General features: G+C 49.9%; 1 protein-coding gene across 1 annotated transcript; it reads right to left on the bottom strand.

The window, feature by feature from the left end:
- Window positions 1-1,694: 1,694 nt before the first annotated feature.
- CLDN1 (claudin 1) lies at window positions 1,695-13,407 on the bottom strand. Its single transcript, XM_040613128.1, has 4 exons — window positions 13,065-13,407; window positions 4,789-4,953; window positions 4,209-4,293; window positions 1,695-3,716 (listed from the first exon to the last, which is right to left on the bottom strand). The coding sequence occupies exons 1-4, from the start codon at window positions 13,285-13,287 to the stop codon at window positions 3,554-3,556; spliced, it is 636 nt and encodes a 211-aa protein (XP_040469062.1). The 5' UTR covers window positions 13,288-13,407; the 3' UTR covers window positions 1,695-3,553.
- Between the last annotated feature and the right edge of the window lie 3,751 nt (window positions 13,408-17,158).

Raw genomic sequence — 17,158 nt, 5'->3', positions numbered from 1 at the left:
TCAGTCACATGCAAGGACTGAAATCCAGTGGGAAACTCTCCCCCAGCTTTCAACCCATGTTACTCCTCTTCTATGCGACCTACGGCAGAGATGGCCAAAGGGCTGTAGAAAACATGACTAAGTAGGATTACATGATTAGGCAAGAAAGGCAGGGGATAAAGATTGAAAAACACCCTCCCAAGCAGGGTCAGGGGCATCTCTTGAGATGTCAGCCCTCCAAGAGATACTGCCCCTTGTTACCACCAGACAGGAATTAGGATCATGAGCCATGAGATTACATTTACCCCCAAACTTCACCCATGGCTTTCCAACCAGCCTGCTAGCAATCCGCAAGCCCAATCCAAATAGAAGTTTGGCTGTGAATTTTGTCAAGTTAAAAGTATAGCAAACAAACAAGCTACCCTCTGGCTCCTTCCTCTCTGCCAGCCTCACACACAGATCTGTCTCCCGCAACAGCCCAGTTTTGCCAGCAGCCAGGAAGTCCTACTGACCATTTTGTAGGTGGGATTGCTTTCCTCCCTCATTCTGCCCCGGAAACTTCAGAGTGGAACTTGCAAAAGTCCTTGGAGAGGGAGTGAGCACGAAAACATGGGAAAAAATTAATCTCAATGGAAATTCTTGACTAATTGACAGGTTGGAATAAGAATGACCATAGACCCCAAACTATGCCAGGCAACCAGTCTGCTCCAGGCACTGCAAGCTCCCTCAGCCAGCCACATGCCTGGCTGTTTTGCTGTGCCAGCTTTACAAGGCCTAATTAGCTCTATTCCTTTTGTTTGTAATTACAAAAGCAAACAGCCCTTGGAGAGTGAGGGAACAGAGGCTGCAGCTCCTTGACTGAGCTTAAGAAAATGTTTTAAATAAAGTTTGCTTCTCATCACATGTACTTAAAAAATATGAAAGGGATGAACACAAGAGCCCTGGTGAATGGAAAAAGGTTTTTCAGGGTAGGTAGAAGGGGGAATAGAGCCTTGCTGTCCTGTGGAGATATCAGTGCAAGTCCGAAGAGATCGTCCACAGCTGGAACCATTCTCTACCTGGCCTGACTGGTTATGCTCATTGTCACAGCCGGAAGAAACACAGTACCCTCCCAAAGGGGCTTTAATATGACACAAATCCTCTCACAGCCCATCTTTTCATGATCCTGTTAACCCAGAAGTGTGAAGGAATTGCATATTAATAGTTCAAGAAAAGACATAAATCAGCAGGTCTCTTCCTGCTCTGGAGGCAGAGCATCTCACACAGATAGCCACAGCCTGCACATACCCTACCCCAGAGAAAGCTACAGAGAGCAAAGCGCTGCTGAAACACAGAGCACCTCTCCTGGGAGCGCCGTGGCTCCACACCCCATCCCTTCCCCATTCCTCCAGCTCCCACTCCCCTGCAAGGGAGCCATCTGCTTTCCCCCTGCCCCTTCCTGCTCCACCCAGGGCGCAGCCTGCCTCGCCGAGGAGCAGACCTTCTGGTTCCTGGGCTGCAATCATAGCAGATTACTGGGTGAGTTTCTGCCAGAGGCCACAACTGCCTGACTCACTGCAGAAGATCTGTCCCCACCTATGTCTGCTGTAGATACACACAGCTAAACAAGCTCCATCCTGGCAGGCAGGCTCCCAACAGCTCAAGCCCCAATCTTCTCTTCCATACACACTATGCAAGTTCTGCTCAAAACCAAGAAATTAAGTAATAGAGTCAAGTTTTCCTTAAAAAAAAAAAAGTCCATTTATTGAAATTGTTTAAACACTTTATACAAGTTCCCAATACAAGCATCTGCTCCCTGGCTCAGGGTTAATGCAAATACAAAAGCACAGACTTCAGCAGCTCTTTAACATGACCTGAGCTGCCACCTTTTAAGACAAGGTCTCCCGAGGCAGCTGCTGTGCACAGGCAACAGTTCCCCATGGAGACGTGGAAGCCACATGACCCAGCTCCAAGTACAGGCCAATATCAATTCAAGCCCGAAGCAAATGCTCTGGTTGGTTTCTTTTAGTAACTTTGATTTATGTTGCAGAGTCAGGTCAAACAGAGGTACAATGCTTATACAACCCGCCAACACCATGGCTGTACACAGCTCAGCCACAGAGGCTCTCTCCCTCTCTACAGAAGGAAAGTAAGAAGTCTGATGCCTCTGAACACATATGTAATTGTAAAGCCTGGTCTGAAGCAAGTAGTTTCCTTCTGTAGAAAGAGCAAGGTTGAGCTTTGGAAAACTGGTACCACCTCCTTTCTAGGAATTACAAGACTTATCTCTGGACAGCCTCAACCAGTGTTAGTCAGACACCAAGTGACTGACTTGGTGTTTCAGACAAAGGCGTGAGAACCTTTTATGAGCTGCATTTTTTTTATTTTTTTTTTTTTAAGATATGACTTAATATGCAAGGATGGCTTTATCTTTAAAATGCTAGTTTCTTCCTCTTTGGTGAGCTTGGATTACAACAAAATGCCATAACCTTTGGGTCAGTTTCCTTGGAATTTGCCTTCATATCATCACTGAAAGTGTTTACAAGAAAAGACAGGATCAAATGGCAGCGTGTGAGGTATCCTTGGGGAAACATCAGGGAGTGGCAGTGCATTCAGTTTGGTTCAGCACATGTAGCTGCTTAAGGCAAACTGAAATCGGTGACTAAGCCCAAATGAGAAAGACTCAAGGAAAAAGTAGAATGTTAAAAGGTGGCTTGTAACACACAAGAGGATAAAGCTTCAAGCTCAGTTAGGTACTATGCTGGGAACACGGGGAAACAGTCACTGGCAGCAGCACTCGGTGTCTAAGGAACAGCAGCAACAGCCCTGCCAGAGACACCCAGTGAAAACAGAAGGCAATCATTTTTCTTGAGCTCTTCCCTGGCACCAGGGAAACCTGCAGCTACTTTGGGAGTCCGCTAACTTGTGCGGTCACCACCTTACACATCTGCTGTTGGTCAACAACATGTGCATGGACAGTTAGGGATTTCAGTTTAAGTCACAGCAATTCAGTTGTGCCTGACCCTTTGTCATGCCCATCTGCACAGAAAGGAGGGTGCTGAAGATGATGCCAGTAGGACAGTACAAAAGCACTTTAGATCTCTTCAAACATTCCTACATGTAAAGCCTTTTCCTTAAAATTATGTTTCCCCTTAAGCTATTGGTTTCATCACTTTGTATATATGTTCCTTTAATTTCTACACGCACACACCACACTGGGCTCTAACTTACTGGGATATGGGACTGAATTGTTACCATCTATTTTTTAAAAAACTAAAAAAAAAAAAGCACCAACATCCATCTAAAAAACAGTATCATTTTCCCTTTTACTCCCAAATACTAAACTTAACCCAAGCTTGGAGGTTTCATCTTTCCAGTGGCAATACCTACGAACCTAGGCTAGCCTCCCTCCATGGGCTGGGAGAGAAAGGAGAAGTTATGTCCAGTAGCAAAGAGGATTACAAAAATATACACATTTTTGGGAGAAGAGGAAGGCAGAACCTAGAGTCTGAACTCTGCTCAGGACAGTGGCATTGTAGTGTCCTCTCCAAAATGCTCTCACTACCAGGGCTGGTGGCTCCTCTTCTTTGTTTCATTATACATAATCCTTCCCTGTGGAGGGGGCATTTTTTGGGTAGCCTCGGCTGGGTGGATATGAAGTTTCTCTCCGTGGACAGGAGCAGCAGAGGAAGGCCCCCCCCAGCATGGCCAGAGAAGCAGCTGCCCAGCCGATGAAGAGAGCTGATCCAAACTCAAATCTGGGGGAGAAAGAAGGAAGAAAGTGAATATACAAGTAATACCTCTGGATTACCATGTTCGTACAAAGCAGAAGGGAGCTGTAACTGGGATGGAAGTGGCTTCCTGCAAGGCAGCAGTTTGAAGCAGCCTGAGACCCTGCTGCCCCTCAAAGCCCAGAGCTTTGCTCACTGCGATAGTCCAGTCCTTTAGGTCACCCCGCACAGAGGCGGTGGGGCCAGGCTCTGTGCAAACCGGGCCTGAAGCATTTAGTGGAGGGAAATTGCGTAAGTCACACCAGTTAGGTCTCTGGCAGTGATGCTGCCTTAAAAAAAGCCCGAGACTTAAGAGCCACATGGATGATGGGATCTGGTCCTAATGCTCCTTCTGCACAGTTTGAAGCCAACGCAGCCAGCTGAGAACTCCTTCCTTTGTTTTGAGCTACTGCTATGCAAAACTAAGCCCTGTGAGCATTTTCATACTATACGATAGTGTTATATCAACTGGGTCAGTACCTGGTGTTGACAGGAGTAAAAGGGTCATAAAAGGCCCGAGCCACTCTGTTGCCGTACCATGATGTGGCCACCAGTGCTGCCAAACCTGCCGATGAAGGGAACACAATGTCATGACTTAAGAAAAATCAACAAATTTACTGCAAAAAGTTACATGTAGCAGAACCAGCATCTGGAACGATGCTGAGCCACTGCTATTGCTGCCCTGGGAAGCTCTGAGCTGTTACTTAGTGCTGGCCGAGAGAGAAATTAAAGAAACCAACAATAAAATCCAAGTACCCACAGTTACATAGCATCAAAAGCCACACTGCTGACAGTCTTTCAGTGAAGCAGGTCAGACTCTGCTCTACTAACACATATGGAAGGCATGCAGTCCACATAGAAAGTATACTGCTAGTTAGTGCCAAGAGACCCATTTGACACCTCTGGTAGCCAGCAGCTATGTGCTAGAGCCTGCTAGAGAATTCCCAGCCCAAAATGCTCTTGGAGCAATGGCAGCAAGCCATCCCCTATCCTTTCACATCCTGTGCAGGATAAATGCCATCTGGGAAATGGCACATTTAACACTAAATATGTTACCAACCTGAAATGATGAAGATCACCCCACCAAAAACAGCCATCCGCATCTTCTTCACCTGGTCATCTTCCATGCACTTCATGCATTTCATGCCAGTCACAGCAACAAATACAGCAACAAGTCCCAGGAGTATTGCAGCCACCATCAAAGCCCGAGTGGCCTGCAGACTGCCTAGAAGATATTAGGATTGGAGTTACCACAAAGAAAACAAGGTACAAATAGAAATTCAAATCACTGGGCTCGGTAATCATGTGTCAAAACACTCTGCTCCCTGTTACACAGTATACCGCCAAGCAAGACATTTCTTTTTAGCTTTAAGCTCCCAGAAACTGTCGGGCATCAGGATCAGAGGACTCTCAGCCTCTTCTAAAATGCATGACAAACAAGGGCATGCAGCTTTTTGCAGGAAATGACCTGGGAATTGCCCTCAGACATCTTTTGTTCCTTGATCATTTGAATCCCAATTGGAAGGACCTATCTGTTTATCAAAAGAAGTATTCAGATTTAGGCTCTACCTTGACAAAGCATTCAAGCACATGTTTTAATATGAATAGTGCATACATATGAATAGTCCCACAGCAGACAGCAAGGCCCCTTTATTGCTCAAAGCTTCCAAAACCTGTGTTTTATACAAATACCTCGGTGACAATTTAGGTATTTTTTGTACTAAATCCTCAGAGTCCCAGAGGGTACAAAAACACAGTTGCAACAGAAACAGGATTTTCCCAGCCAAGTGAAAAATGCAGGGGATGATGGGACACAATCCAACCTAAAATATTTAGCTTAGACTCAAAGACATTTAGATGTTTCATTTAAGAAGCCTCTTGCACTTTTCAAGTATTGGAGCATGGGGTGATGCCTCCCATAGGCAAGGGTTGTATTGGCCTGGCTTCTCAGCAGACAGACGCAATGTACTTTTATCCACAATGTACTTTTATCCAAGGTTTGGTTTTATATTGACTCAGGTGAAGGCACACACACTCTAACCCTAGGTATGTGAGCCACTGAAATCAGCTGTTCTTGATGCCAAAGGAAAACGATATAAATTAAATCACTACTAAAAAACTCAGGTGACAAAACACCTGAATAGCGGTGAAAGAGCCCGAGCGTCACTGCCTAGCACATCAGGTTCGTTTGAACAGCATGGATTTTCACATGCAGTCCTGTTAAGATCTAGGAACAAACAGGGCTGGTTAATCAAAGGAACAAGCTCCCAGGAGCATGTGGTAACCAAGGCAAAAAAGTCCCCTGTCACAGAAGGTTATCTAGCAGCAACACATGTATAGTTCTGCAAAGCATCACCAGAATCTGCTGCCAAGTCTGGAGCTCACTCCTCGGAACACACACCGACACGCTCTGCCAGAGCTCTGCAAAGCACTCCAAGTCTGGGCAACTGCAACTGCCACACCGAAGCCTACAACCAAGAGAGCACCTGCAAACTCTGTCAGCACCCAGCAGCCTGTACTGCAGCAGCAGGTTCTCCGGCTCAGCTCCAAGCCCAGGCAGCAGTCCCAATTCCATACTGGCCAGGAGGGGAGCACAGCCCCACACCTGTCCTCTGCGGCTTCTCTACTACACTTTGCCCCGCAGCACCGCTCGCTCGTGCAGGAAAACTCTTGTGACTCACACCAAGAACAGGCTACCAGGCTCTACTTCTGCTTTAAACCAGACCTGGATCTGCCCCTACGCACACATGGTTCTGTAAATAGATGATGAGAGCAGTTAAACAATACAATAAGAAAGGCAATATGCAGAGCAATAGGAAGTGACACACTTTCATAAGAAGTCTTGGCTTTCTGAGGAAAAATCCCATTATCAGCTTGGCCAAATGTCATCTCACTTCCTCCAAAGGGGAAAGGTGACACACCCCACCGGCCAGGTGTTCATCGAAACCCATCTGCTGCACCCATTGTAGAAACCCATTTCCAAAGCAGTTTATCACTTCAGCACAAATCACAATAGCAGTTTCCAAACATTTTTAATGGATTTATCTCCAGTTGTCAGGTGATGCTCTAAAAATAATTCCTAGCTTACAAAAAGTTATGCCAATTTTCAGAAAGACTTCAGCTGACAGGTTACCACCCAGGCAAACAACCCAGCTACCATACATTTAAGACTAAATTGTGCATTACAGCAGCAGCTTTGCAGAGGCACATGACTGAACACTAGTTCATACTTTGCATGGGAAAGGACATTTTCTGCAGAGGTACCAAACCTCTTTTGTCAACTCTACAGTAAGTTAGACTTAGTCTTGCTGCAGAAGGAATTACTTTGTAGGAGAGGGTTTTGAAGGTGTTTTTTTAATGAAGCTGAAAATAGGATATGTTCTCAACTAGAAAGCTACTTGTAAGGGTGGGAAGAGACTTCTCACTTTCAAACACAGTACTAAGGGACAAAGCAAGGAAGATGCCTGAAAGTTTCTACGACCTCAGAAGACCTAGCTAGGAAACCTGCTAAAAATCTCAAGATGTACAAATACTAACTGGTGCTTTGCAGAAGCAGCTGTACAAAAAGCAGCACTGTAAGCTTTTACCAGGGCCACCCATTTGCAGTGACAGATTCTGGAGGGACCTACCTCCTGGTGTCCTCACCCTTCCCTTACACACAGCTCCATGGTGTAAGAGGACAGAAGCACTTAGGAAACTTGTAGTAGGACAGAAAAATGGGTTGGAGCATTTGCGGAACAGACTGTCCCTTTGTCCCAAGAAGTTTTACTGTGACATGACTGTATTAGCCAACCAACCTCCCCTCCACCCGGCCTGGCTGCCCTGTGCATACAGCATGTGCTGGGAGACAGCGCTTTTGTCTTCCTACTGCTTTTGCAATGTGTGCAGTACTTTGACTGTGGTTAATCATCATACAAGCTATTCGTTATTATGTACACGTTAACAACCATGTCGTCAATGGAAGCTGCACATCCAGAGGCAGAGAAATCTAGTTTAATAATAGTTCTGTTGTTCACATGGGCATTTCCAGGTGCTTTAAAAATCCCAAATGATACAAGTATAGTATTGTCTTAACCTGCTTAACAGGACTGGCTACCAACAAGTCGAAGTGCTCCACAGCAATTTAACTTTACAACCTCTACCATGTTAGAGAGAAACAGGATTTCCCCTGCACTCCTTGCTGCTGCAACTGTCTCACCAACAGGAACAGGTAGCGCAATGCTTGTGGCCTCCCACACTATACACCACAGCTGTTGGAAAGCCCAAGCAGCCTCAGAAACCCATGAGGAAAAAAACCAAACCCGCCTGGCACCCAGCAACAGCTATCAGATGGCAACAGTATTTTCTCAACATACACCACTCAGAAGCCAAGACTTTTTATTGCTTGTTAGTAATGAGACCTGACCTGAAAAGTCTACTGCAAGAAACCATAAAGTACTGAAGAACAGAGGCTTAAAACTACTGAGGATGGTTAATAACAAATGTGAATTCTGCAAGGTATAAAATACTGTGCAGTCCACAAAAACGACACAGCAGCTCATACTTGTTTCACATAATTAATCCACTTTTTTAAAACTCTAACAAAACAATTCTGTCTTAGTGGGTTTGGACACAAACCACGCGATGCAGTTTATCTGAAGCCTACGTAAGACTTTTCCCTACCCACAACTATCATTACCTGACACAGAAGTAACTGCTGGCAACTGCTTAGTTATAAAACCAGGACTTCACCAGGGTATGTTTGAGGTTATTTTTCTGTCATCATTTCCTTATTTATTCTGTTTATGTCATCTACGTTGTAAAAAAGCTGTTGGGAAAGTGCCACAGGATTTTTTGTAATACCTGTTTGTAATGCAAAATTGCTGTAATGGCTCTGTGTTCAGATCATTTTCTGATAGGGATGCTCATTGACTGCCTTGCTTATGTTTAAACTATGGACTTTTCCTTCCCTTCCCACGGGCCTCCATGCAACCAAGTGACAACAGAATACAGGTGAAACAGGTGCTGTGCAGCTCCCTCTGAACTCTGCAGGGGAAGTTTCCCCAGGAGCTATAAGCACCCCTGTAGCACAGGAAGCATGTCACACTGTCTGCCTCCAAGAGAAGTCAGCCAGCAGCCTTCAAAGCCTTCTCACAGGGGTTTCATGAAAGCTGGGTCTCCTGGAAGGAGGGATATGCGATCTGAGATGCTGCTGTTCTGCCCTGCCAGCGCTTGAAAGTTATTTCTGTGCAGCAGGCAAGGGAGTGAAGATTGAGCATGCAGTAACAGCTTCAGAGGTCGCCAGCAAGCATCTCACACTTTGCAGGCATTCTGGCTCGGCCCAAATGCCTGCTAATGGCTTGTAGGCTTTCAGCCTCCTTACCAGCCCCTGAAAAGACCCCACACACCCATCACCATCAGATGTTCCAGTTTGGACTCCTTCAAATTGCCTCCACACAGGTCTAGAAGGCTGTACAGAGGAATCGGGCAGCACACACATCCAGTGCAACAGAGGCAAGTTCAGTAGGTGACAGTGGCCTTGTACTCTTGCCTATACCAAAGCAAATAAGGTTCCGTGCAGTCACTCAAGCAGCAGAGAAAGCTTGCTGGCAAGACAGGCAACATACTGTACCACCATTTCCAGATTCCTGGTCAGAGGAGACCTGGGCAGCCTGTTTTCCCACAAAGCCTGGAAATTCACTTACCAGGAGATTTAGTAACAGAGTAACACCAACTACTAAAGCTGCTTAGAAGCTGCTTGTAGAGCAATACAGCCAGTGTATTGCAACAGACTCCCCATCCCCTCTTGCAGGCACAGCACGGCCCCACACAGGAACAGCCTGGGTGGCATTCCAAGTAACCCTCTACCTTCTCAAAGTGCAGCACAAGTGAGACTTTTATCACTTGATCATGATTTTTCATGAGGAAGGCACAGGGATTGAGAAACACAGGAGTAAATTAACCCTTAACCCACATGAAAGTACAGATACCAGCAGGTTCTACCTGCTTACTCCAGATCTACAGATGGAGAGGTGACAACCTATTTGGACATATTTGTCCCTCGTGCTATAGCTTTGTCGCTCCCTGGGCCACTCTCCCAACTCCCTTACCACCATGACAGAGCAGCAGCAACCTGAACGTGAACCCTTGCTTCCCCTCATCTATATCCTCTTCCCCAGCTCCTGAAACAGGCTCAGCCAGGCGGGTAAAGGTGTAGGAGGGAAGATTTCATATTTCAGTGATGCTGTTTGACCCAGAGGGCATTCAAACCCTTGTTTATTTTCTGGGCTAGGGCACAAAGGCTCATTGTGGATGTACTAGGTCTGGTGATGAAGTGGTAGATGAGTCTCAGCTTGTTTCAAGCACAGAACTTCTCCCAGCAAACCCAAACTGGGCAATGCGTATCTTCAGCTAAAACAGCCTAGACAGGACCCAGAACAACCTCTGCTCTGAACAGGAGAGTATGGTTACGTGGGGCTGAAAGCTTCCAGAGACAGGTACCAGGAGCCCTTCTCCCTCCTGTCTGTGAGGGTCTCCCTGAGATCCTGGAGGAGCACAAAGCTGAGCTAAGCTCTATGGACGATGCTGGAGGGGTACAAGAACAATGCTGAGGCTGTGCAATAAAGCCTTGTTGCAAGGGTGGCTTTTGTTGCCTCTATGTCTGCGTGTGGCCACGCACTGCTTTTCACGTAAGCCAGCAAAACGCAGCCTTTTTATTGCCTGAATAGGAGCACTGACATAAGCCCTCAGCTGAACGCAGCTGCGGGAGAAGTGCCAGCATGGGTGCACTCCAGCAGTGTGGCCACACGGGAAGCTGGAGGCCCCTTAGCTGGCTAACAGCGCTCATCAGCTTGTGCCAACCCCATCTCTGACATGCAGCATCAGCCCAAGCAACCAACCACTAACACATCTAGAGGAATGGCAATAGCTAATACCCAAGAGCTTTCTGGCAAAGCCTTCTAGCATTTCCACAACCTTGAATTACTGCAGGTGTGAGGAGGCACAGTTCTTTCTACAGGGACAAAGTAATTACAGATCTGAGCCTCTCCCATCAGCGCATGAGGCTCTGACATGTGGCTCAGAGCATTCAGGGCATGTTGAAGCTCTGGCAGTGAAGTGTGGCCAGGCAGAAAGTTTTTGGCCCACATAGCTGTACCACCTTCACCATGACATAAATGAATGCAGTAAGGGAGCTCTTACTGCACAGCTGCACCTGTTCCAGGGTGTGGCAGTTGAATTTGGTATAAACAGGGGGGTTTTGTTTTGGGGTTTTTTTTTTGCACCTCCACCTGCAACAGCACGGCTGGTCCATGCCAAGATCTTGAAGGGAGACCAGACAGGGAAAAGAACAGACACAATCTAGGTCCTTAGGTATCATCTGCTTTCAAGTGGGAAAGGCACAACCTAAGCAAGCCGGGGTACCAAAAGAACAAGGAGTCCTTCAGCCAACGCTTACTGACTGTACCAAGGAGGAGAACATCCCCTGTGATTCTTGCATTTCTTGGGCTTCCTGGGAATTTTCAGGCAAGTGTGCCCTGCAGGGCCAGGCGCCCAGTAAGAGCACAAAAAGGCTGCTAATAGCTCAGTCTCGGTCCCTGGCACCTCACACCTCCCTCCCCCGTAGCCCTGGAGGAGAGGGGCCCTCATTGTTTGCAGGACAAAGGTGAGGGGCACAGTGGCTGCCAGCGCTCGGCCGTGAATGGGCCAGGCTTTCGGGAGCGCTGTTAAGCCAGGCTCTGCACCCGATCCTGCGGGCAGGTCTCATTTACAGCACAAGGGGCTGCAGGCCACGCAGCCCCCGAGGCAAGTTCACCTTTCACAACCCATCCAGAGGGTGGCTGGAGATTCCTCAGCCCCGCTGGCATCTTCGCCCCCCACCCCCAGTGCGAGATAAGAGGCTCGAAGCTGAGCTGACATAATTACTGCTCAAACCGCCCCGCACCGTGTGCTTAGCCCAGCCCCCATTACCCACAGCCCTACACCCCGGTTAGTGCGAAGTGGGCACACCGCGCTCCTGAAGGGAGTAATTTGCACCCCTGCCAGCTGCAGGGCCCACGGGTGCTCGGGGCGAGGGAGTCACCGGTGTGGGCTACCAAGCAAGGTGGGGCCCGGGAGTCCGGCATGACACAGGCAGGGCTGGTGGCAATCCAGCTCGGGGATACTCCCCGTGGCCCCCGGTTTGTGTGAAACTGCCTGCTCACTCCTTTGGGAAAGAGAAGGTGGATAAGGTGGTAATTATTATTTTATTAATTAGGGAGGGAGAGGAATTAAGGTGTTCCAGGACACCGCTGGACTCGGGATAAGAGGAATACTGAGAAAGGCTAGGGTTTCTTTAACCTCTTTTAAAAGCTCCAGTGCTCTAGAAGCAGCCCTCGCTGGGGCGCACTGTGACCGCCCCGAGTGGCACCCCAGCAAGCCAGGCTGCAGCTCCTGCATGCACGAGATGGCTTCGCTGTCCCAGGACAAGAGAGGGGACCTAGAGATTACCTGGATGGACCGGTCTGCTTAAGAACTGCAGCCAGCGCTACCTGGGCGAGAGTCCAGCTCACCTGCCAGCCCTTTGCTTAAAAGCCCCACGGGAGTAGCAGCGACTTTCCAAGAGAACAAAAGCCCAGAACAGTCAAATGCATAAAGAAAAGGCTCCGTGCTCGCAAAGAGCACTTCAGCACCGCTGACAAACCGCTCCTTGCAGAGCCGTGCCCCGCGAAGGCAGCCCCTGCTCAGCTGCCACAGCTAAAAGCTCTCGCTCGCAATCCCGGCGCGTTCCCTCCCGAACACACGTGGAAGATCTGCCCCTTCCCTTCCCAGGACGTTTTTTGTGGTGCGGGCAGGGGGCTGCGGGACGGCTTCGGCTCCCTCCCCCGGGCCGTGCCCCGCGCCCCGGGAGGCAGCGCCGCCGCGGGATGCGCTTCAGCAGGCGCCACACAGCCCCGGGTGCCCCGAAGGGCAGTTACCGCGGGAGTCACCTTCAGACCCCGGCTGGGAGAGCCACCGGGGGAGCCCCAAGAGCCCCGACAGGACGAGGGGCCACCAAAGAGGTGGGTGACCTCGGGCCCTGCACCTTCAACCTGAAGGGACAAACGGCGCAGGTCCGATGGGGCGGACACCTCGAGACTCGAGAGCAATGGCACCCCGGGGGGACAGGCACTGGGGGGTGGGGGGGGGAGGAGCGCGACAGGTCTGGCAGTCCCAGTCCTTCAGCCCGAGCCCCAGCATGGGGGTACGAACCCTACGGGACTAGTACCCTCAGCCCCGACCAGAGAGGCTTTAGAGCGGAGGGGACAACCCCGATGGGACGGGCACCGCCAGCCCCAGCTCCGACAGGAGGGGAACGCCAGCCCCGCACCCCCGACTTACTCTCCAGCTTGAGCAGCGAGTCGTACACCTTGCACTGGATCTGCCCCGTGCTCTGCATGGCGCACGACATCCACAGCCCCTCGTAGAGCGCCTGGGCCGTGACGATGTTGTCCCCCGCGTAGGATGCCATCTTCCACTGGGGCATGGCGGTGCTGATGATGATGCCGATCCAGCCCAGGAAGGCCAGCACGAAGCCCAGCAGCTGCAGTCCCCCGCTGGCCATGTCTGCGCAGAGCCGGGCCCGGGGGTGCGCGGGGGGGGAGGGCTGCTCCGCGCCGGCGGAGGGTCGCTGCGAGGGGAGCGAGAGAGCGCACCCAGCTCCGCGCACCGCACTGCCGCCCGCGCACCGCCCCGCGCAGGTTTTAAAGCCGCGCAAAGTGCGCCCCCTGCCGGCGGCGCCCCCGCCCCGCCCCGCGGGGTTTTCCGCGGTGGGACGCGGCCCCTCGCACCCCCGCGCCTTCCTCCGCGACGGAGTCGGGGGGGCCGCCCTGGCTGCTGCCGCTGCCCCCCTCCCCTCCCCTTCCTCCTTGGGTTGCAGCGTCGGGGGGATCTTGGCACCCCCGGGGTGAGGGGGGCGGCAGCAAAATGCCCGCCCCCCCCCAACTCACACACGCTGGGGGTGTGCCCCCCTCCTTCGGGGTAGCGCCCCGACCCACAGCCCCTGCGGTCCGCTCTCCTCCTCCATGCTGCTGGAGAAACGGCTGGTGGGACTGTCCCTTCTGTCCCCCACGGGCGTGCCACGGGGTTCTTTGGCACCCTTGGAGGTCTTGGCGCCGCCAAAGGGTGCCCTGGCTGTGCTCGTGGGTCCCTCCACTTCTAGAGCTTGGGGGGCCCTGAGAGCGTGAGCGCACCCCCACCTGCCCTGGCTTTTGCTGCCTGTGCCTGTCCTTTCCCAGCTGGAGCTATAACTCCCCTTTTCAGTGAAGACACCCTCCTGAGCCAGCACATGGGACAGCAAAGGTGGCGATGGGGCTGTGTCAGTCCCACCTGTCCTGCGGGTGCGTGACCCACCTCCCCAGCCCACCCCAGTGCAAGAGTGGGGGGCACTTCCCACCTGGCGGACTCACTGCCCATCTGTGGGACATGTGGGAATGAACTTCCGCAGAGGAAGCGATAGAGAAGTCATGGAAATTATCAGCACTATGATTTTAAAGGGCTTTCGAAGAGGCAGCTGAGCAAACATTATCCATGAACGAACCCTGCCAGGACCCTAAATCCAAACTTTTGAATCTACCATTTTAATAAAGACGATGTGCTGTATGTCTTTGCATTACTGGGGCTCTCTTCAAGGAGAAATTTAGATTTTTGAATGCTTCAGTGATTTACTAAGGTTTATTGAACAAGGGGATTACAGACCAGGAAGGAGTGTCCTCTTTCTTGGGCGTGTATTTGTCCAGTTACTATAGTTTCCCTTTCTCCTACGTGAATATTTGAATATTGACAGATCCGGGCTCAGAACAGGCAGAGTGAGGACATACTGTCTCCTTCAGAGGGCCCAGGGAGCACACGGCATGGTCTGGGTGGTGGTGCCTGCCTTCGCCATGGGCTGCGTGGAGGGGACGTTCAGCCTGGACCTGCTGTAATCCCAGGCTCTGAGATAAACAGGTGATAATTAGTGATACAGGTCCTGCTGGAGGTAGGGATGGGGTTGTATTGTTTTGACACTGTGCTTTGCTGCATTCTGATGACTTAGGAGATTTTGCTGGAGCTGCTTCCTGAGATTTGCAAACAGACAAACAAACAGACTCGTGATTACCTGACCGGTCCTGCGCAATGCTGGGGGGGTCAAAGGGGAGGAAAGCAACTGCAATCTCACCGCACCGGGCACAGCCAAAGCAAGGCTGGTTTGCTCTGAAAATACTTGCGGCTGCTGGTCCCCAGTGTCCAAGCAGCAGCCCTGCTGTGACGAAATCCATCCTAGTCACCTGGTAGCAAACTTTTCCAGTCGCATCGTTTTTCACTTTTGAAGGAATTGGGGAACTGTGAATCTGCAGCTGAAGAAATGGTGTTTTCCTGGGTCTCTGTGGACGTGTTTTATAGCTTTGGCAGTGAAGAAGAGGAAAGCAGCAAAGTTTTCTTTGGCAATGCAGAGATAACAAAGTAGATGCATCTCTGCATATTCATCAAGAAATCTGCTACAGGGAGTAGAGAAACCAGCATGGTGCTGGCTGTTGGACTTGGTCCCTGGGAGGAACAATTCCTTGCCTGATGAAGAAGCAGGGCAGAAACCCATGCAGACCTGAAGAGAGCAGGGTTAGCAGTGTCTGGATTTGATCATTGATGTCTGGGTAGTCATATCAATCTGATAATGTCCGTCTGCAAAGGAATGTGTGGTGTTCCCAGATGCTTCAGAGCGCTGAACTGACTCACCCCTCTCCTGACCCTCCTGACACCCCCCAGACAGATCAGTCAGCTCCTCACTGACTGACAGTGTGAGGTCAGCTCTGGGCAGGGGTACCAGTTCCAAAGACACTTTTTGCAGGTTTAGATCCTTTGGCTACAGACTTCCAGCAGCCAGGAGGGGGAACAGAGCTGTTTTGTGTGGGAAGGACTTGGACTTTCTACTGAACCTTCTAGGAAAGTACAGGGAGGAGTCCTGGGTGGAAATGATCCGATTGCACTTGCACTGGGAGAGGCATCAAGAGTGGTCTTGAGGAGATGCTTGCAGCAGGCATGCATGCATGTGCTGTATGATGTAGCACTCTGGCCATGTGCTGGCTCATGGAAGGACTGCAGTCCATGCCCACCCTGTACTTGGGAAGAGCCGGGTTTAGGGTGTGTCCTGGTGGCACCTTTGGGCCAGTTTGTGCCAAATCTCTCCATTGTATGAGTCTGACTGCTTGGACATACAGTAGGACACCGTGCAACCTAGTTTCTTCCCCTTCCAGAAGGCCATGGAGCTTAGGCTGAAGATAGCCTTATTCTGTGTGAGGTGCTGTGGGACTGCAATCTGCAGCTGCCTGGAGATGGGTGCTGTGCTCCTGGGGGCTGTACAGCCATCCCATTGCTCCTCTGTCCCTGATGGGTGCTGCACTGGGCAGCGTGACCGGCTGAATGCATGATGAGGCAGCCTTGGGTCAAACAAAGCTGATGAAAAGCAATACTGAGATGCACCAAGATGTACTCTTGGGCCTCCCTCAGTCAATGCAGGCTGCAGCACAGGCTCTTCCCTGCGCTGTTCTGCACACTTTCTAGGCACAAGTTCTGTGCCTGCACCTTGCTTTGTGGAAGTGAGAGCCCGAAGACAAGTTACTTGTGTCTCTTTGACTATTGAACGTGCCTGCCAACCCATATAAACACCTCCGGGATGAAGTCCCAGCTTCATGAACATCCAATTTATATTTTGCTTTCCAGGGACAATGTGAAGCTGATACTTATTACTCATATTTCATGAAAGATTTCAAAACCCAGCAACTCTTTCTGTGGACATCACAAGGAATTTACGGAGCAAGATAAACATTTAAACTCTGCTTTTCCCCTTCATCACTCATCAGTGTTCTCAGTGCTCTGGAATTTGCAGAGAATTTTACAGCATCCCTAAAAGTATCAAGTCTCCTCTTCTGGACTTCCTTCCTTTCTTTGAGTCATGAAATATCTTATTTCTTTTCTTTAGATTATTTTCTGCGCTGGTTCAATGAGCAACATAAACCCTCTTTTTACTCAATAATCACTGCGTTTTGTTCTCTGCCTAAGATTCTTTCACTGAAGTCCCAAAGAGTTCTCGCTCTATTTTCACCTGTTTTTTCTACCTGACTTTTGGGGAAATACCATTCTTTCAGATCATTAATCTCAGCTGAAAGACCTGGATTTATCCAAGATGTTGCAATCTCTTCTGTATTCTCTGGGCTAAAGGTACTCCATACTGACAGTCCTTAGTGACTGGCCTGTTCTTGAGTAAACATGTGAGTTTTCATTTTTTGCCTTTTACAAAAGCAGAATCAAGTGAGAAGAGGCAAGTATATAGACAGTTGCTGAAATCAAACGGGGATGTTTTAGTCTGCAGGTGGAGAGACGCCTCTAACTGTTCATAAAGATTGTCTTCATGTGCAACAGTCCTTGCTGCACCGAGCAAATGCTTAACCCCTTGGTCATAC

The sequence above is a fragment of the Falco naumanni genome, chromosome 13 (assembly GCF_017639655.2).
Source record: "Falco naumanni isolate bFalNau1 chromosome 13, bFalNau1.pat, whole genome shotgun sequence".
In the NCBI taxonomy this organism is placed as follows: domain Eukaryota; kingdom Metazoa; phylum Chordata; class Aves; order Falconiformes; family Falconidae; genus Falco; species Falco naumanni.
This window is presented reverse-complemented; position numbering and strand designations above follow the sequence as displayed.

Bases quoted from the DNA above. Each gene is read 5' to 3' on its own strand.
- CLDN1 (XM_040613128.1), bottom strand. From the start codon at position 13,287: ATGGCCAGCGGGGGACTGCAGCTGCTGGGCTTCGTGCTGGCCTTCCTG. The intron at 4,294-4,788 runs GTTGGTAACATA...CTTCATCGGCAG, and splicing joins GGTGATCTTCATCATTTCAG to GTTTGGCAGCACTGGTGGCC. The intron at 3,717-4,208 runs GTACTGACCCAG...TTTCTCCCCCAG, and splicing joins TTTACTCCTGTCAACACCAG to ATTTGAGTTTGGATCAGCTC.